The sequence below is a fragment of the Heloderma suspectum genome, chromosome 2 (assembly GCF_057233095.1).
Source record: "Heloderma suspectum isolate Gila_16-S chromosome 2, 16-S_ref, whole genome shotgun sequence".
Classification (NCBI taxonomy): Eukaryota; Metazoa; Chordata; class Lepidosauria; order Squamata; family Helodermatidae; genus Heloderma; species Heloderma suspectum.
The window spans coordinates 113,290,535-113,311,683 of NC_139459.1; the positions used below are offsets into that span (position 1 = coordinate 113,290,535).

The 21,149-nt window shown below is 42.3% G+C and overlaps 1 protein-coding gene across 2 annotated transcripts in view; it reads left to right on the forward strand.

Annotated features, from left to right (window-relative positions):
- CNTLN (centlein) overlaps positions 1-21,149 on the forward strand; it is a 267,130-nt gene that overhangs the window by 12,559 nt on the left and 233,422 nt on the right. For both annotated transcript variants that reach the window (XM_084834565.1, XM_084834566.1), the window contains exon 2: positions 18,049-18,137. In XM_084834565.1, the coding sequence (XP_084690691.1) occupies positions 18,049-18,137 (89 nt within the window). The remainder of the gene's footprint in view (positions 1-18,048; positions 18,138-21,149) is intronic.

The window sequence follows — 21,149 nt, forward strand, 5'->3', positions numbered from 1 at the left end:
TTGGTGCTATATGAATGACCCTTGGTTTACGGTAAGCCCTCTCCCTTCTCTTCCTGTGTGATCTCTGTTTTCATCTCAGTTTTGATTTAGCAGTGAGCCATAGCTCACTGTTACATCTGCACCTGGGAACTGTGGTTTGCCACTAAATTGGAAGTGAGAGAAGTAATCATAGGGTGCAAGGGGAAGAGGGAGAATGAAAGCACATGGTTTGTTCACATAGTGCAGGAGTGGGGAATGTATGGCCCTCCAGATGTTGGTGGAATGCAATTCCCATTAGCTCCAGCCGGCATAGCTAATGGAAAGGAACTATGGGAATTGCAGTCCTACAACAGCTGGAGGGCCACACATTCCTCATTCCTGACAGAGGGAAGAATATAATGGGGCGCTTACGCCTCCATCAGTTCCTTTACGCCCTGCTAATTCCTGTCTGCCCGCGGGACTCACCACTTGCGCAACAGAATCAATGGAGCACAAGAGAATCAGTGGAGGTGTAAGCACCCTGTTGGATTGTGTCCATAATGCCTAAGGATTGCACGCTTCCTCATCCGCTTCCCCCTTTCCCTTCTTTTTGAGTGCTGTGATTAATAATTTCTGATCCTTGCTTGGGGCAAACCATAGTTTGTTGTTCTGGCTGAAGAGGCAGATTATGTTTTGCACTTGTCTGTAAACCAGCATAAAACCTTGCCTTGTGATCCTGGTTTGTAGGTAAGCACTAACCCTGGTTTCCTCCTTTAGACAAAATGGTGAGCTATGGCTTGTGGCAAACAAAGATTAGAAATTACCAATTATGTCATGGAGGAAGAAGAGGGAGCAGACAAGCCTGAGACTTGTTCTTGTAATACCAAACCATGATTTGGCTTTACATCTGATCAGCTGCTGTGTGTGACTATAATGAGAGCACAAAACTTGTGAAGCTACTGTGTTGTATGAAGGTTCACTAACTATCCAGACATTTATTTCTCAAATATTCCAGTGTACTAGATGAAATTGTTTTTGAATTATGAAATTGTTCATGTCCCTTTAAGAGTGAGGAAAGTACAATATTTATGCCACATAGAGTGGGAGGAAAGAAAAGAAAGAACTTAAACAAAAAATTAAAAATTGTTATGCATTCCTCACTTCCTCAGCATGGAGAAGTTCTAGCCTCTGTCTAGTATTATGAGAGAGGAAGAAAAATGTCTCCCTATCCACTTTCCCAACAACATGCATAATTTTGTACCCCTCTACTAGATCTCCCCTTACTCACCTTTTTTCTAAGCTTAACAGTCCCAGGTGTAACCTTTCCTTATAGGAGAGTTGCTCCAGCCCCTGGATCATTTTGTTGTCCTTTTCTGCATGTTTTCCAATTCTACAATATCCTTTTTTAGGTGTGGTGACCAGAACTATACACAATATTTCAAGTGTGGTTGCAATATAGATTTGTATATGGGAAGTATGATATTGGCAGTTTTATTTTCTCTTCCTTTCCTAATTATGCCTAACATGGAATTGGCCTTTTTCACAGTAGTCACATACTGGGTCAACATTTTTATCAAGCTGTCCACCATGACTGCTAGCTCAGGTCCCATCAGCGTATACTTGACATTGGGATTTTTTGCCTGAACACACATCACTTTACACTTGCTTATACTGAATCGCATTCGCCATTTTGATTCCCATTTTCTCAGTTTGGAGAGGCCTTTTAGAGCGCTTTACAATACTTTGGCAGAACTGCTGGCTAAACCTGCAGGAAAATCCCAAGAAAACCATCCAGATTTATCAGCCTCCGAGGGTGGTCCATCACATTTGATCCTCCACTAATGCAGAAGTTACAGGTAGTCTGAAGGCCCAACTTGATCAGGTAATGGATCTGTCCATACCAATGGAGCCAAAGTTGATTCCCCCGCCCACAGATCATTTTCTCCTAGTCCAGTACAGAAAACCAGATGTGCTGCCATGTGTGCTGGTCTGGATATAATTTGAGAGAGACCCGTTGTTTTCATGCCAGCCCTGAAATCCTGTGCTGCACCTGATAAGTTAGTTGGGTAGCTTTGGAGTCCTCAACACCACCTCCATCAGCTCAGGCAGGGGACTTTTAGGCACCAAGGTGGACAGTACGCAAACAGAATTCCAATCAGAGTTGTATGGACTCAATGGCTGTTCGATCAAATCTACCACCCTAATGTACCCTCATCAATTTCAAGTCAAATCCTGTCTCACCCTTTCACATTTAACCAGTTATATAATTGTATGTAACCACTGCTTTCCAGAAATATGGTTACTATTACAAAGTATGATTTTAATGAAGCTTATAACTCCAAATCAGCTACACGTGCACATAATGGCAATCACCTATGTGCTACTTGGGTACATAGTGCCGATTGGGGAGGAGGGAACACTGAGAACGAAATTGAGTGCTATGAGCACATAGCTAGTTCAGAGTTATAAGCTAAATTAAAATCAGAGTTTTAAACAGTTATGATATAATAACCATTACACCGATGGTGCTATTGCTGATTTTTTTAATCAGAGCAATGCAGCATTTACTTGTCCACATAATTCCTCATCCACATTTGTCCATGTAATTCCTCATCCAGCTAGGGATATGTTCGCTGGAGGAAGTGTAGTTTGCTGCGCATATGGTCCCTAGCTGAACTGAGGCTCGTTTGTCTTAATTCCTGAAATTATTATAAAGGGCAGCAAGGATAGCACACCACCAGTAGCCTTTTTTGAAATATATGGCTTATGGAGTAAATATGAACAAACTGACCTTTTGTGTTCAGGCTCTATAAAATGATGAATATTCAAGTATTCCCAGGAACATGCATGTTCTCTTCTGAAACAGCTGAATATCCAGCCTCAGTCCACTGGGAATCTTTTTTGTCTTTGATGCTATGTGTTTACAAATGCAGGCTTTAAAACATGGAAACTTTGATACAAAATTGATGTCAGCAAGGACCACCTCAGCATTGAGATCATAAACTCTTCAATGCTCATATTTTAAAAGTTTTTTAAGTTATTTTAAGTTTCAACCAGTTCTATTTGTATACCGTTGTTGCTTCCCAAAATATGGCAAAACACCTGCAGTATTTTTCATCATTCCTTTTCTCCCCAAACTAATATGTATTCCTATCATTTTGAAAAGGTTATAATATTCTTGTGGGTTTTGAATAGGTTTAAATTGGCCTTGTAGGCCCCTTCCAACCCTACTATTCTACGAAATTTGCTAGGGCCAATATGTATAGGCTAGAAAGTCACAGTATCTATCTGTCTCTTCTATTTGTGTAGTAAACTTTGTCAAACTTTTTTTTTTTTCTGAATATTTGGGGATGTTCCCAAGAGCTAGTTAACATCATTTGTCACACATTCAAAGAAATATATGTTCGGAAGGAAGCTGGGCAGTAATAGTTTTTCTCCATCTGAAATCCTGTTTGCCCATCGGATACGAAGAAAACTTCAGTCCCAAATCATCTGCTGACCAATCCAATAGTGATTGATTGGCATTTATATCCTGCTTTTCCTCTAAGGAGCTTAAAGTAGCATAAGTAAAGGTAAAGGTGTCCCCAACCAGTCGTGTCCGACTCTAGGGTGCGGTGCTCATCCCCGTTTCTAAGCCAAAGAGCCAGCGCTGTCCGAAGACGCTTCCGTGGTCATGTGGCCGGCATGACTGAAGGTGCACGGAACGCTGTTACCTTTCCCGCCGAGGCGGTACCTGTTTATCTACTTGCAATTTCTTGCTTTCGAACTGCTAGGTTGGCAGAAGCTGGGACTGAAGACGGGAGCTCACTCCGTCACACAGCACTCGGGTCTCGAACTTCTGCCACCACGGCTCTAGCATACCTGGGCTCATTTTACCCTTACAACAACCCTATGAGGTATGTTAGGCTGAGAGATAGTTATTTTCTGAGTTCGTCATGCTTGTGACCCAAGGGTCTGTATAGCACAGTCCGTAAGGCTGCAATTCTGTGCACGTTTAGACAGAAAAAAGTCCTACAATTCCCAGCAAGTCTAAACGTGCCTAGGATTGTGCTCTAAACTAAATGTTGTCCTTGACTTTGGGTTTTGCAGCTATGGTGGATTGGGATTAATAAAGTTTATCAGTGGTCTTTTACCAAAGCTATGATCCTAATACTGATTCAAACACAGATTTTCTGCCTCTTAATCTGGAGAGATGACTGTTGTCTGAGAAATTATGCTCCTACATTGCAGCGAATCAGAATGCATAATAGATAGATCTTCTCTATCTAGCCACACTGACTTTCAAGGAGAATGTGCCAAGTATATGTGTTTGGCTATGCTATCTGTATCGTGGGATTTCATATGTATTCCTATTTCAAAACTGCTGTGACATTTACAGACGGAGGAACACTATGCAAATGCTGAGTATCATTAACAAGCAAGTAACAAAAATTCCCATCTGTCAGACTGATGTTCTGAGTCTGACCATTACATTGCACCCTGTTCCTTGAGCTAGTGATAGAATACAGAAATCCTGAGTTTCTGAATTTTCCTCCTAGGAATTTTTGCTCTAGGAAATAGCTGTGTGTTTCTTTACTAGGTTTCATTTGTGTATGCTGAGTCCTGTGAAATAGTGACTTACTGAGGCTACAGTCCACGTATTTAATTTAAAGCTTACGTCCTGCCTTTATGCCTTCAAAAGGACTCTCAGGGTAGCTTAAATCACTCACGTTGACATAATTCAGTGGGAACACATTGGTTTATATCCTAGTACGCTAGTAGAAATATAAAATTTCCAGAAATTTTGAAGCCATAGGGTGAAAAACAGGAGTTTTAAAGTTTTTTTTCCTCCTTGCAGATGGGACATGGGGAGAACAGAGATGAGAGTTTAGAAAAAATTGAAAGATATGCCATACTTGTTAAAAATAAAAACTAAACTTATTTTATTACTTTAATAACATTAAATGTATTATAATAACTTAGATTGCAATCCTATACAAAGTTATCTTGAAGTATTGTATGTATATAGAATTGCATATACAGCATGTACATTTATCCTTTTTATGAAACTGAAATCTATAAGTGCCTTTGTTAGATGGAAAAACCTGCTGCACCCCAAGGAACCTTAAGTGCATCTTAGTTTTGAGCACTTCACAAACTAGGAAAAATATGCAGAAACAGGAAAGAAAAATATTTGTGAAGAAAAAAATCAGAAAATAAGGGAATTATAGGATAACCTTTGACTATTAAGGTAAACTTCATAATAAGATTTAACTCTTCAATTGTATATAATCATTCTTTACAAGTTAGCTGTCTGGGAAGATATTCTTTATTCTGCAACATTTCTTTGAAAGTTCTTTTTCAACATCAAGTCCTAAGAGTTCTGCTTGTTTGGTAATCCAGTCAAACATAGAATAGATTCATAGAATAGTAGGGTTGGAAGGGGCCTACAAGGCCATCGAGTCCAACCCCCTGCTCAGTGCAGGAATCCAAGTCAGAGCATCCCTGACAAATGGCTGTCCAGCCTCGTCTTGAAGGCCTCCAGTGTGGGAGAGCCCACCACCTCCCCAGGTCATTGGTTCCATTGTCGTATTGCTCTTACAGTCAGGAAGTTTTTCCTGATGTTCAGCCAGAAAACTTCCTGTAACTTGAGCCCATTATTCCGTGTTCTGCACTCTGGGATGATCAAGAAGAGATCCTGGCCTTCTTTTCTGTGACAACCTTTCAAGTACTTGAAGAGTGCTATCATATCTCCCCTCAGTCTTCTCTTCTCAAGGCTAAACGTGCCCAATTCTTTCAGTCTGTCTTCATAAGGGCTTTGTTTCCAGTCCCCTGATCATCTTTGTTGCCCTCCTCTGAACCCTCTCCAGTTTGTCTGCATCCTTCTTAGAGTGTGGTGCCCAGAACTGGACACAGTACTCCAGATGAGGCCTAACCAGTGCTGAGTAGAGGGGAACTAGTACTTCCCAGGATTTGGAAGTGATGCTTCTATGAATGCAGCCCAAAATAGCATTTGCCTTTTTTGCAGCCACATCACACTGTTGGCTCATATTCAGCTTGTGATCGACAACAATTCCAAGATCCTTCTCGCTTGTAGTGTGGTTGAGCCATGTATCCCCCATCTTGTAACTGTTCCTTTGGTTTCTTTTTCCTAGGTGCAGAACTTGGCATTTGTCCCTATTAAATGTCATTCTGTTGTTTTCTGCCCAGCGCTCCAGTCTATCCAGATCACTTTGAATTTTGTTTCTGTCTTCCAAAGTATTAGCTATCCCGCCCAATTTTGTGTCATCTGCAAATTTGATCAGCATTCCCTGCACCTCCTCCTCCAAGTCATTAATAAAAATGTGGAAGAGCACTGGGCCCAGGACCGAGCCCTGCGGTACCCCACTCGTTACCTCTCCCCAGTTTGAGAAGGTCCCATTGATAAGCACTGTTTGAGTCTGATTCTGTAGCCAACTGTGGATCCACCGGACCGTTGTTTCATCTAGCCCACTTTGAGCTAGTTTGCTCATCAGGCTATCATGGGGCACTTTGTCGAAAGCTTTGCTGAAGTCGAGGTATATGATGTCTACAGCATTCCCACAGTCTACAAGGGAGGTTACTTGATCAAAAAATGAGATCAGATTTGTCTGGCAGGACTTGTTTTTGACAAATCCATGTTGGCTTCGAGTAATCACGGCATTGTTGTCAAGGTGCTTCCAGATGGATTGCTTTATGATCTGCTCCAGAATTTTCCCCGGGATTGATGTCAGACTGACTGGTCTGTAGTTCCCAGGTTCCTCCTTTTTACCCTTTTTGAAGATAGGGACAACGTTAGCTCTCCTCCAGTCATCTGGCACTTCCCCCGTCCTCCATGATTTCTCAAAGAGAATAGATAGCGGTTCTGAGAGTTCTTCTGCCAGTTCCTTTATGACTCTAGGATGCAGTTCATCTGGCCCTGGAGATTTGAACTCATTCAAAGTAATGAGGTGTTCCTTGACCATATGCCTGTCGATCTCAAGCTGCAATCCTGCCCCTTCAGCCTGTACTTCGCCTTTGCCAGGGGGGGTCATAGACCCTCTTTTGGGAGAAGACTGAGCCAAAGTAGGAATTGAGCACCTCTGCCTTTTCTTTGTCATCTGTTATCGTTTTGCCATCCTTATTTAATAGTGAACCACCATTTTTTTCCTCTGCCTTTTACTATGCACGTAGCTGAAGAAAGCCTTTTTGTTGTTTTTAACATCCCTTGCTAACCTCAGCTCGTTCTCAGCTTTAGCCTTCCTGACGCCATCCCTGCAATTCTGTGCTATCTGCCTGTACTCTTCCTTTGTTACTTGGCCTTCTTTCCACTTCCTATATGTGTCCTTTTTTGTTTTCAGGTCATCCCTAAGCTTTTTGTGAAGCCACATTGGCTTCTTCTGTTGTCTTCTTGTTGGAATTGCTTGTGATTGTGCCTTGAGAATTTCCTTTTTTAAAAGCTCCCACCCATCCTGGACTCCTTTTCTCGCTAGCATCGCTTGCCATGGGACCTTACTGATCATTGTTCTGAGTTTATGAAAATCAGCTTTCCTAAAATCCAGGGTACGCGTTTGACTACACTCGGCTTTTGCTTCCCTTAGAACCAAGAACTCAAGTACAACATGGTCGCTTTCCCCCAGAGTTCCTGTAACTGCTACTTTATCCACTAAGTCATCTCTGTTAGTTAGGATCAAGTCAAGGATAGCCGATCCTCTAGTTCCTTCCTCTACTTTCTGTAGGAGGAAGTTATCCGCCACAGAAGTCAGGAATTTCCTGGAGGGGCCATGTTTTGCAGAATTTGTCTCCCAACAAATATCGGGGAAATTGAAGTCCCCCATTACTACTACATCATGCTTCCTTAAAACATTGGCTACTTGCTTTTCAAAAGTTTAATCCTTGTCTTCTCCTTGATTGGGTGGCTGGTAGTACACTCCGACCACCAGGTTCCTTTTATTCTTTGCTCCATTTATTTCAACCCAGATGCTCTCGATGGGGCTACCAAGCTCCTCCTCCTGTATTTCTGTGCAGGGACATGTATTTTTCACATACAATGCAACCCCACCTCCCTTTCTGTTCCTCCTGTTCTTTTTGAACAAGTTATATCCTTCAATTGCTGTATTCCAGTCATGAGAGTCATCCCACCAAGTCTCAGTTATACCTATCAGGTCATAATTTCCCTCTTGAATTAAGAGTTCAAGTTCGTTCTGTTTGTTTCCCATACTCTGGGCATTAGTATATAGACATCGAAGACCATGTGCTTCATAGTCTGGCTTTCTTCCTACATGTGTCTGAAGACTAGTATTGGGCGCTATCAGAGCTGTTCTCTCCATTGCAGTGCATGCGCCTACGTCCATTGTTACCCCCAACATTACATCTCCCTTCCCCGTAGGATTCAGTTTAAAGCCCTCCTGATGAAGTTCTTCATGCTGTGGCCAAACACATTCTTCCCATCCTTTGTGAGGTGCAACCCATCCCTAGCCAACAGCCCATCTTCCAGGAAGTATAGCCTGTGGTCCCAGAATCCAAATCTCTCTCATCGGCACCACCTTTGTAGCCAGTCATTCACCCGGAGTATTTTTCGTTCCCTTTCTATCCCTCTTCTAACTACTGGAAGGATGGATGAGAAAACTATCTGGGCCCCAAAGTTCTTGAGTTTCCTTCCCAAAGCTTCAAAGTCTGACGTGATCTCTTCGTAGCTCCGCTTGGCGGTATCATTTGTTCCCACATGGATGAGAAGAAAGGGATACCTGTCAGTGGGCTTTATGAGTGCAGGCAACCTTTCAGTCATGTCTCTAATCTGTCCTCCCGGGAGACAACATACCTGGCGAGTCCATGGGTCTTCGCGACATACTTGGGTCTCGATCCCACGCAGCAAGGAGTCTCCCACTACTACCACTCTTCTCTTCTTCTTCTTGTAGGCCTGGGTTTCATTGCCTCTGTTTGACTGACCTTCAGCCTCTTGCTCACTCTCATGCAGGTTCCCCTGTGATTCTTCCTCTGCAGGCTGTCCTCCAGTCTCATCCGCAAGTACCTGGAATTGGTTCCACAGCTCCACATAGTAGCAGTGCTGTCTTAATTAACATACTACCTTTTAAACCTTGGATCTAAGAGATTTGCAGCAGTGTAAACAGGCACTAACAATATTATTTTAAAACCTTGCTTTAAAATGTAGTTGGTTCATCACTCTGAAAGTGAGGGAGGAAGTTTCTAAAAAAAAAAACATGTCTTGGGTTGAAAGGAAATGAAAAACACAAACAGAGCATCTCCACATGGTTTATGAAATAATAGCTCTTGTTCTAGGGCTGCTTGTTGTAATGAGGGAGTCGTCGTGGAGAGAAGGCAAGCAGTCCAAAATATTTGGTGGAGAGGTATATGGAATTGTAGTCCGCAAACGCTTTTATGCCATAATAAATTCGTTATTAAGGTGCTACAAAAGGTGCTATAAAAGACCTTTTATAGTTTTCTCTGCTAAACAGGCTAACATGAGTACCCCTCTGAACTTTGTCCTGATGAGGCTCTTTCCACTCATGGATATTAGTTGCCTTGGACTTGATTTATTTTTAAAAAATCTATACCATCTTTAATCAGAAGAGATTTTTTGGTGGTGTATGATAAATAACCACTTATTTTTAGGAAATACAGGGTATAAATATTTTAAATAAATGACTCGGCTTCCTTTCTGGTTTCTTTATTTGGCCCTCACTTATTCTGAAGTGATCTGTAGCACAGGGGGGAAAAACATGATGTGAGCTGAATTGATTGTCATCCCAAATTTTAGGGCTCAGCAGCTTTTCCATCTTCCTCTGGTGGTTTGTTCTGTGCAATCTACTCCAAGGATTCCTGGCTGGTTTGCCCCTCCTGAAGAGCTAGAACTGTGTTTCACTCATAAATTTCTTGGGAGTTCTAGATTTCTTCTTCCTCTCGTTGTCATCATCAGTATTTATATACCGCTTCTCATTTGAAACAAATACTGAAATGGTTTACAACAGAATAAAGCAACCTTGCACACAAATACATGCACAACAGTACTATGAGACTGGTACAAAGATAGCTCATGGTTGGGAGAAAGCCAAAGCAAATGGATATGTTTTCAATAAATGCCTAAAACATCCCAGCATTTAGGCCTAGCATATTTCAGAGGGGAGATTATTCAGCAGGATGGGCACTACTGCAGAGAAGGCCCAGCTCCATGATGTTGCCAAACAGAAATCTATAGGTGGCGGCATGGACAACAGGATCTCCCCTGAAAATTGTAATGGCCTGGGAGGTTGGTATAGGGAGAGACTTGGCTTGGATGTCTAGAGTTCCTGGGATATCCTTTGGCAAAGAATATCACTTGCTTGAGAATTTTAGTTTATTTCAATGTGTCCCTATGTGCCTGGGACTCGTTCTGGGCCTGAGTGTTGTCATCATGCAGTTGACAGTGAGCACTTTTGTCAAAGGCCTGTACGCTGTTCCTCTGGCCTTGGGAAGCTTTCTTGTTTAGGAGCGTAGGTTTTCATCAGCTGCACCTTAAAAATGAAAGGTGAAGTATGTTTTGCCAAATCCAAGGAAGAAAGTGGCCTGTGGGCAGCTAGTAACAGGTGTTTGTGTGTATCGATGGCTTCATGAGACATCTAGCATTGTCAATACGAATAAGCCTGAGGCATGTAGTTAACCTTAATCTCTTCTGCCCCAGTATGTGAAGAGAAGTATTAGTATTGTTGCAGAATTTTACCCTTCTGCTGGGTTCGGACAGAGGCCAGACACCTACACCAAGTCATCTGCTTCTGGGGAGGCTTCCCTGGATCATCCCAGGGATCTTGTCTCTGTCCTTTGTTGTCTTCTCTTGACTGGCGATGATAGATCTCAGCACCTTCTTGCAATGGGAAGTGTGGACCCATCTGGAGAGACCTTGGCACTTGACAGCAGTGTTGGTGACTAGGATCACCTGGTACGGCCTTTCCACTGGGATTGTAAGGTGTTCTTCCCCTGGAAAACTTTTACGTACACCTGAGCTGATACAGTGGCCTGAATCAGGTGGAGCCAGCAAGGCTTTAACACATTTCATCAGTCTTTTGTAATATTCCAATACAGTTTTGTCAGTGAAAAAAAGTTCTTTAGCACATAGAGGAGAGACTGGAAGCCTCACTGGCGTTGCCATGAGGATTTCATGTGGGCTCAGGCCATTAACCCTGTTGGGAGTGCTCTTCATTCTCATGAGAGCTAGTGGCAGTGCATCTGACCATTTGAGCTCTAGTTTGTCACACAACTTTAACAGTTTGTTCTTTAAGATTCCATTCTGTCTCTCTACTTGCTGACTGCGGATGGTAAGGGTAGTGCAGATTCTGTTTGATTCTTTCATCTCTACACAGTTCTTGCATGACTTGGCACACTTGGAAAACATGTCAACTATCACAAGCACATATTGGTAATTACAGCATTTTTGCATCTGAATAAAATCAATCTGACTATTCACAAACAGCCCCCACAGGGGAGGTTGGACTGCTTGCTCAACCCTCACTGGGTTTTCCCACATTGTGATCTAGGCTAATTGAGCAAGATTGGTGATATTGCTGGGCTACTGCAGCAAATCCAGGAGCAAAGCAATCTTTCTGAATCATATCTATCTTTCATGTGAAAGAACACACTGCTCACTTCCCCCTTTCCCAAGGTCTTTCTCCTTTGGCAACAAAATAAGTTTCTCAAAGTACAGAAAGAAGCATTGACATTGTCAATACGACAATGGAACCAATGACCTAGGGAGGTGGTGGACTCTTTCACACTGGAGGCATTCAAGATGAAGCTGGACAGCCATCTGTCAGGGATGCTCTGACTTGGATTCCTGCATTGAACAGAGGGTTGGACTCGATGATCTTGTAGGCCCCTTCCAGCCCTACTATTCTATGATTCTGTGAAGCAACCCTTAATAGTTAAAAGGTACACAGTGTGAAGAACAACTACTGTGCTTGCTTTAGCTTCTATTGGTAGCAAAAATGTGGCCTTTGCTGTATGTGAATACAGCTATAAGAATGAACTCTAAAATCATGAAAATCTCCAACTTTCTAGCAAATCAGTGTGCTTGTGCTATTAAACACTGCATGAAATACTGCATATGATTCTGCACAAATTCGCATCTGACTGCCTGCCATTATTCCGTAACCAAATCCAATACACTCCACTCTTTGAATTTTCACAGATTCCATATGCAGTATGCAGTTTTAAACAATTAAAACAAATCATATAGCATTAAGCTTGCTAGGCTACATACAAAGCAAAAAGACAAAGCAAGAAAATAATAACCACTACAGTGAGATGAAGCATAATACGTAGAATTTCAAATCCACTGTTGCCTCAGTGTACAAATATATCCCACCAGTGAATTTCAATAAAAGTTTACACTTGCATAGACCACTTTAAAATCTCATTTCCATCTCGATAGCATCATTCTAGCACATGCAGCATCCTTCAACAAACATTCAGTTTAGCTTACATTTTCTTCATTGTGAAGTACCAGTGGTACACACAGAAGGTTGAGCCTAAGCTACAATACATGTTTAAACACATTAGCCAATACATAACAATACAGACAGGCCCTAGCCAACACTCACTCTCCATTGCCAGTCACAAACAGTCATTGCATCTTGATCTTTACACGGGAGAAGCTGCTGCTGTTGTAGCTTTCTGGTGCCATATAGGACAATCTGTTTAGCTGACCGGCATTTGATGACTAAGAGAAGTAAAAAGTTCACACCCCCACATGGCAGGAACCATAGGCACAAATACAGATATAAAAACACTTCTCTAAAGCAAAGTAAAAACAAAGTTACTGAGTACATTAAACACATTCTCATTTTTGCAACTTGCTTGATCTAAATTGTGGCACCTTCACTCCTTAGGGGAATAATTCAACTGATTCTACTTATCTGCTACTACAAGGTGGGGAAGAAGGACCGTGGGTCCCCAGGCAGCTGTCGGGGGAGCACCACAAATGGTCACTGAGGATAACCTGTCAGTCTCCACTTTTCTTTTTCAACATTTGGACCTGATTTTGGAGTAGTGCAACATCTTCAAAAGTTGCCATGGGAGACTAGTTTATTGCTGAAAGGAATAAGGCAGTAGCCCTAGAGATGGCAAAAAGTACTGCCACTTGAGCAGAAGTACAGTTAGGCAAAATATTTTGTTGTCTTGCAGTATGGAAGTGCAGACAGCATATCTTTGACAAAACCCGTGTACAACATACAATCTACATTGCTCAGTGGCTCATCTGACAAGTCTGGATGTGGCTTTGCTAAGTACTCAACCACTTCGATAAAGGATAGCTTCAGAAGGATCAGGCAGCAAAGAGCAGGATTTAGAGTGGAACAACGTTGCACTATAATATGACTGCTAGAGAGAAGCAATTTTTTTTTCCATACCTGGAGAGGTGTAATTGAGATAGGTGTCTGAAGTAAAAGAGCTGCCACCGAGTGAGGTGTACAAAGAATTAAAGGAGAACTTAACACAATATTTTCAGGGGCTTGAACAAGAGGGCAGTGGCTCCAAAGCTTGCAAACAAGGAGAAAACCTTGTGTCTCCAGAATCCAGGGAAGTATTGTAGTACTAGAATTCTGAGCAGAAGCTGAAGGAGGAAGCAGCTGGGATGTGTGAAGTGTTTCCATCGGCTGCCCAGGCCGGTGGGGACACTTATTTCTCTAATTATCAACTTGGCCACAAAAGTGGCAGCAACCAACGCTGGGCTCTCCTCGTCCCCTGTCTCTTTGGTGACCCCCCTTTTTCCTTTCTTCTTTGTTTGACAAGCAAGGTAATGATTGGGGTGTTCATTAAGTTTTGCAAAACCACAGTCTGCCACCTTTGTTTTGTTTATAATTGATGATTTTTAGCTTAATCAGTTTTCTGCTGACAAATTTCAGGGATTGTTCCTAGGAGTCTGATGCACACTTGGTCTGAAATATCAAGATCAGCTGGTTCTTGATTTGGTCAGTTCACTTGTTCATATAATCTAGTGCACGCTTCTTGGGGCAAAATAACTCACATTGGTTGGTTCATGCTAGCCCAATTAGGATTTTAACTAGTGATCACTGTTTGCAATTCTTATCTAAGTTTCTGTGACTTTTCTCTGATGTTTCAGAATTTGACCCGGTCTCTCAGTTTTTCTTGGGAGTTCTTAAGACTACACTCTCTAGAACTTATATAATCTCTCTCAGCATGCTAATCAAAGAATGCATTCATATATTGTAAGCGTCCCACTGGTCTTGTGGGATTCTGGTGCCTAGCCCCTTCAGGGTTCCCCTCAGGTGCACCATCCTGTCGATGTCAAACATCACGGTTATGGGAAATTGTTTGCTTGGATCATGCCTAGTATACCAGTCCCATTTTTTTAAAAACCTACATGACCCAGGACTTCACATGGGTATACATGTACAAGCCAGCGTGCCTTTGGGAGGCAATGGTACCATTTTTTACCCTGAAGACCCCATGTCTTCACCTACGGAGCCCCAGCAGACACAAGGGAGGGGAGGGCAGACCACCGCAGCTAAGCCCATGTGCCAAGACACAAGAGAGAATCAAATCAGTATAGGCAGCCCTTGTGTTCTAGGCTTTTGCCATGGGTATGGCTGCAACGTATACCAGGGCAGTTTCATACCATGTCTTCTTTCCTCCTGGGTTGGGGACCTTTCAGAGGGCAGCAGGCGGGATTGCCTGGACGAGACCGCTGAGGGGCCAGGGTGGACCCCTCACCTCTACCAAAACATTCATATCACAACAGGTGACAGATTTCAAACAAGACAATGGCTCCAAACAAACAGTCCTAACCTCCCACCAACCTAAACGTCTGTGAAACTCAAGGTTTCAATCTCAGACCCACACAGAGAATGCTAACTGGTTACAGTCGATGTCTGGGAAGTACTGGCCGAGAACAATAGTCCCAAGAGCTGCAGACTCACCCCCGGGGACTGGCAGCGAGCAGCCAGCTGCTCCTGTGGCCTTGAGATCTTGGTGGGACCTCCAAATTCTGTTGCAGAATTTTACCCTTCTGCCAGGCTCGGCCAGAGAACAGACACCAACTTTTGTTTGAGCAGATGTTTATTGCCAGAACACCAAGGTGTGGTGCAGTCAAGAGTTGCTAACGTGGCCCCTTGGGACTGGACCCAGAACAATAGGCAACTTTGGTATTTATACAAACAAGTAAACAAGGCACATGACATAAGCTTTGGTTAGTATTTGGTGCAGCACCGAGTCAAGGGCTACAAACTTCCTTTAGAGGAAGTTTTCCGGTTTCCAGACTTACGTGCAGTAAGTTAATCAGCCACTGTCCTCCAGCACCAATTCAATCACTACGCTCTTTTGCCTATGTAACTCTCAGCACCTCAGCAACACATTCCCATGCTAACAACGCAAGTGGTATTTTACCATTTCAGTATTCTGCCTCTTGGCTCAGTTAGCATACCCAGAAACTGGATTGGTAGGATATCAGGGAATGTTTCACATTTGTCTTCCTGTTCCTTGCAGGAAAATAGTAAGTGTCTGTTTAAGAATAGTGAACATTGATAAAATTTTGTGCTTTCTGATCTGCTCTCGATTTAGACCAGGGGTGGGCAAGTCCAGGAGGTCCAGGGACCATTTTCAACCTCATCCCCATGGGTCATTGCCCTATTTTAAAACAAAATCGGTGGTATACCAGTAACACTTGGAAACCCATTATGGAGCGTTAAAAGCATTAAATTTAGCTTTCAAATAAGCTAAACTTGACCGTTTTAGCGCTCTGTAGTGCTAAATCTGACCAAAAAATGTTAATTTTTTTGTTTGGTGTGCCAGTGGGGGCTGCACATGGCCCATGGGCTATCTGTTGCCCACTCCTGATATGGGCAGTTATTCCTTCTGGCTGTGCCTCTATGTGGTATTAAGCCAGTCTAGACTAGTACTTTCAAAACTTTGTGCCAGGCTGAGAGACTCTTGTGCTGTGAGAAACAAATTAAGAAATAAAAGTTTTTTGTGAGCTCAGAAGTACCCACCAATAGAGAAAGCACCCTTCTGAATCTCTAGAGGATTCACTGCTCTGCTCTTGCCTCTTTACAGTCAGTAATAATTCTGCAGCAGCTCTGTGTGATTGGATGCACCAGAATTACCTGCTCTCAGAGGAGGCCCATGTGTGTATTCCCATGATGGTGGGTCATTCTTGTGCTTAAACACTCAAAATCTTTTCAGTTGTAAGAATAAAACAGGTCTCCAAGTTTAAATTTTAAAGAAGTTTGCCTCAGCTGTCAACAGTGTAGAAAACACAGTTCGAAGTCAGGTATCTGCAGAAACGTTTTCAAGGCTAAGGCTCAAACGCTGGTAGTTGAACAGTCATATGGTACCAAATTGAAGTCTCAAGCAAATGTTTATCTTTTCATAGTATATGGCCTTTTTTGTATTCTTTTGAATATTACATGTAGGGATCTGCTCTGTTCCTATTATGACACAACCATATTCAGTAGTAGCAGGGATCAGAGGCTGGGTTGTTCTGCATTTCCATATGTCTGCTAACATGACGATGATGAGGTATAATTATTTTCACTCTTGACTGAAGCACAATTCCATTGTCTCTCTTTTTCATAACTGTCACTTTTTCAGTGTGAGACCTGACCTGCAATCATTGCAGTTGCTTTGCTGCGCTGGGAAGAGCATCTCACTTTCAATATAGTTCCCAAAGCACTCTAAATATTTATGTTTTATACATCTCTCTTTCCAGCCTCCACACACACTCCCAAAGTGAGCAGCTTCTTTTTCTGACATATAGTGGTGGTGTGAGTAATTTTATTTTTTAATGAGGAAATTTGGGGGAATTTCCAAATGACATCTGTATTCTGTCCTGTACTTATAAGTTCTCAGCTGCTCAAGGCACACTTCAGCTGACCTCTCTGTGCCGTTAACATACGCAGAGTAGACAGAACAGTCCTTGGGTACATTGAAGATTGATATATCCCAGGCTTTGACAGCTGTAGATTTGGGTTGCTGTGCCAATTTCAGACTAGATGTGCAATCTTGTTTCAGAGGAAATTAGCTGGCTCTCAAAACCTTTTAGAAAGCTTTTTTTACCAAGGTGGTTAATTGTGCAATGAGTTATATAAAAAGCCTTTAAAACTTTTTATTCTGAAGATAGTTACTGCTTCTGTCAGACCAAACGTTTTGGATGAAATGGAGAATATTTAATAGCATATGTTTTGTGTATTTTTAGATAGAAAGAAGTTTAGCTATTCATTGACAAGTTTCAGTATCCTCCTTATATATTAAGCAAGATATGGCCTGTTGCTTGCCTGCCTGCAAGGTTCTAGTCATTAGCTGAGGTGTTGGGCTGTGGAATGATCATAAACATTCTAACTGGTGAGGGTCAAACTATCGAGCTGTTCACATGCTGACTGGGGGGCAAGGTTGCACCTGATGGCCATGTTCCCTGCCAGCTGCATATTTGGCGAGCGTGTGTACTGACATACATGGATGGCAGTTCACATATGCTGGCCACTGGCCCTGCTCACACATTACTTGAACTCATGGCGTGGTCATCTCAACATACAATATGTTATGTAGGAAATAAATGATAATTTTCTTTTTCCAAAACTTGTTGCAGAATCCCAATATGCTGCAATGGTGCCTTTATCCATACCCCTCCTCTGGCCAAAGCTGCTTTTACCCATGGAGGGAAAAATACAACAATAATATTGGTAGATTTTGTCTGCCCAAAATTACCCCATCCTGTTGCTTTTTTCAACCATGAGGGCCCTTATCTCTCCCCCACATTTTCCAGGTGGGAAAGCAACTTGGTGTATGTATGACTTTGAGTGGACAAATGTCAGCCCTTCCCAACTGCATTTTCTTGTGGCTGCTTTTCATTAAAAACAACATGGGGGAAAGGCACATAGCTGTGCCTCATATTTCATTTGGCTTTTAGGAAAGGACAGGGGAGAGTGATTCTTTCCTAAAGAGACTTGAGGAAAAGTGAGGTAGAAGAGAAAAAGAGCAATAAAAAGGGGGGGGGGAGGGGCACCCTGAACCATCAAGTCACTGAGCATTTCAGTATAGTAACCATTTTACATGGCTAATACCTCAGCGTCTAGCTGCTTAATGTTTTTCATTTTCTGTTTGTATTACAAGGCTGATAAAGAATTTGTATGGTCTTTATGGAAACGTCTCCAGGTCGCAAATCCAGATCTTACACAAGCAGTCAGTTTGGTTGTGGAAAGGTGAGAATTTTAAACTGGGATTTTTCTCCTTGAATATGTTTTCTTTATAACTTTCTATCACTATTTCAGGAAAGTGGGTGAAATCCAAGGTATATTCGAGGTAGCTGGCCTTCCAAAGTAGCTGAAATGGCAGATATTGAGTATATTAAAATAAAATCCCCCCGCCCATTTATTTAGGAATTCAACACTGATTGTTTGCTTGAAGGTGACAGTCTTAATCACTTAGATGAAGGAATCTTAGTCCATTAATTGTTCCTAACCCCACCACAGAGCCGACTGAGGGGCCTTAGGAAGCGGAGTAAGTGCTGCTCCACTGGTAGAGACAGATGTACACTGGCAGGACAACACATTTGCTGCTGGACCCGCATGGTGTTGGAAAGCTCTGCTGGTGTAGATGCTCCCCCAGTGATATTCTGTCAGGGGAGCAGGAGAAAATGGAGCATGTCAGGGGTGGTCATGGATAAACCACATTGAAAGCCCCTTGTTTTCCCTGACTTGGGCATCAAAGTGACACAGCTTTGTGCAAGCCCTGGGGTTAGCATAATTCATTCCCTCCTGTTGCTAACGGGAGGGAAGAAGAGAAAACTGCTTCCCCACCACCCGCCCTGCCAACAGGGAAATGCAAGGGAAATGGATGTGGCAGCTGCTCTGGTGGAGGATAACCTCCACAATATAAATGTGAGTTAGGATTGTTCTGTTAGTCAATTAATTTATAAATGATACTTTGTATATAATAAACAGCAGGTAGAATCCAACCCTGGCCATGCGCATGCGGCCAGCGCCACCAGTTCCAGTCCACAGGCAGCCCCTATTGCTTGCAGAATGCCAATTTAGCCCTTCCAGAGGCAAGCTGAAATGAGCGGAAACACTTGTTTTTGGAAGTGGGCAGGTTGGCGGAGCTCACATGGTGACCTGTCTCCTTTCAGAAATGAACATTTCTGCTTGTTTCGGGCTTACCTCTGGAAGCACTATAGTTAGTCGTTCCACAAGTTTTAGGGGCCATTTTCAGACTGGAAGTGGTGGGGTTGGCCACGCGTGGACCAGAATCAGCGGCCAGCTCTGCTAGCAGCTGGGCAGCACTGGATCTTGCCCAGTAGTTTTGTATACAGCATTTTTTTTTGTTTTAGGTGAGACATGTTTTAGCTGCTGCTGTGTTGCAACAGGCATCATCCTATTACAAGGGCAGGTAAAATAGCTCCAGTGGGGACTCTCCACACAAGCCAAAACACAGATTTTTCAGTATTCTGGCTTGAGTGGAGAGCCCCCACATATACAGGAGGCTCTCTTCTTCAGACAGTCAGCCTCAGAAAGCCCCTTCCTGGTCTGTATAGAGAAGAGAAGACAATCCAATATCACCTTTGTTGTAGCCGTGAGAATGGAATGTCAACATGGTTTGGGGCTACTGCCTTTTCTCCATCTCAACTTTTTCTATCACAGCCTGGTTCTGACCTAGAAAGTAGAATTCTTCCCTTACTCTTATAATGCTGCACTAGGGACAGCACATGTAAGCTCTTCCCCTGTTCTCTTTACCCTCTCTCTCATTCTTCTTGCTCATAAAAAGCTCCTCATGTGGCACTCCTGTTATATTTAGGAACTTTCCCCCACTACTGACACAGTGCCAATGGCTGCAGGATTGTCTCTGATCTAACAATTTGAGTTTGACTTTTGAAAAATAGTACGTTTGCTATTATCATGAACCAAATACTCAGTAGTCCTGACAAGGTATTGCCTTCCTAACATAGCATAATGTTCTTGTTAGTAAATGTATGTGATTTTGCATGGGATTCCTGTAACAACAAAAAGAGGTCAAACCAGACTGCAATCTAAAATTGATTTTTCTGTGGCAGGTTATATAAGCAACCTATTAGGTGGTACTTGAGAATGTATGTATCTACATTATGGCTGGCAACCAATTAATTTTTTTTGAGTTGATTAGATATATACCTTTTAACCAATTAATTTATTCATTAATCAGTTCAAATATTTCATGTTACTGGAGCTTCAATATAGATATTTAGAAATATTGAGGGAAGTATAAGAGCATTTACTACTTAATAAATGAAGGCTATCACTTGTTAGAAGGAAAGGACATTTTAAAAATACTTATTTATTCTCTATTACAGCAGTACACCTGAACCAAAAAATGATGCCCTTAAGTTGCAGCGTTGCTCATTTTGTTTATCTAGTATATTCCTTAGCTTTAATATATAACTTTAGCCATTCAAGACTATGGTTGTCCCAAGGTGTCGTATGATATAAAACAGTAAAATTTAGTATGAAATTATAAAACCACCTTGATGTTAAACAATTTTAAAATAAGCCAGTTAAAATCCAATTTCAAAGTCTAACAACAGCAAAAACTATAAAAACCTTTCAATTAAAAGCCAGAGTGTATTTTAAAAGCCTGTTTAAAAGCAGCCATAGGTGGAGCCAGATGTATTTCTCTCAGTAGGAAATTCCATGGGGTAGGAACCATCACTAAGAAGGCATGTGTCTAGTTCCCACCAACCTGACTAATCTTAATGGCAGTCTGGTAACTGGCATCCAAAGATGCTCCAAAGGGCATCCAAAGATAATCTTAAAACACAGTTTCATAGAGGTGTCAGCAGTCCTTCAAATAACCTGGAACCAACCCATTTAGGACTGTAAAGGTTAACACCAGCAGTTTGTAGTGAGCTGGATATGCACTGGTAACCAGTGTAGCTGACACAGAATAGGTGTAATATCATCTGACTGTCTAGCCTCAACAAGGATATGGGTAGGCACATTCTATTCCAGCTTAAGTTTCCAAGTCATCTTCAAAGGCAGACCCACAGAAAGTACATTACAGTAGTCAAATCTCAATGTAATTAGGGTATGCATAACTAAGGCTGTGTCTGATTTCCCTAGATAAGGTTGCACCTGACATACCAACCAAAGTTGGTAAAATGCATCTTGCTACTGCTTCCACCTGTGTTTTCCCAGTTAGCAAGAAGTCTAGAAGAGCTTCTAAACTATGGACTTTGTCCTTCA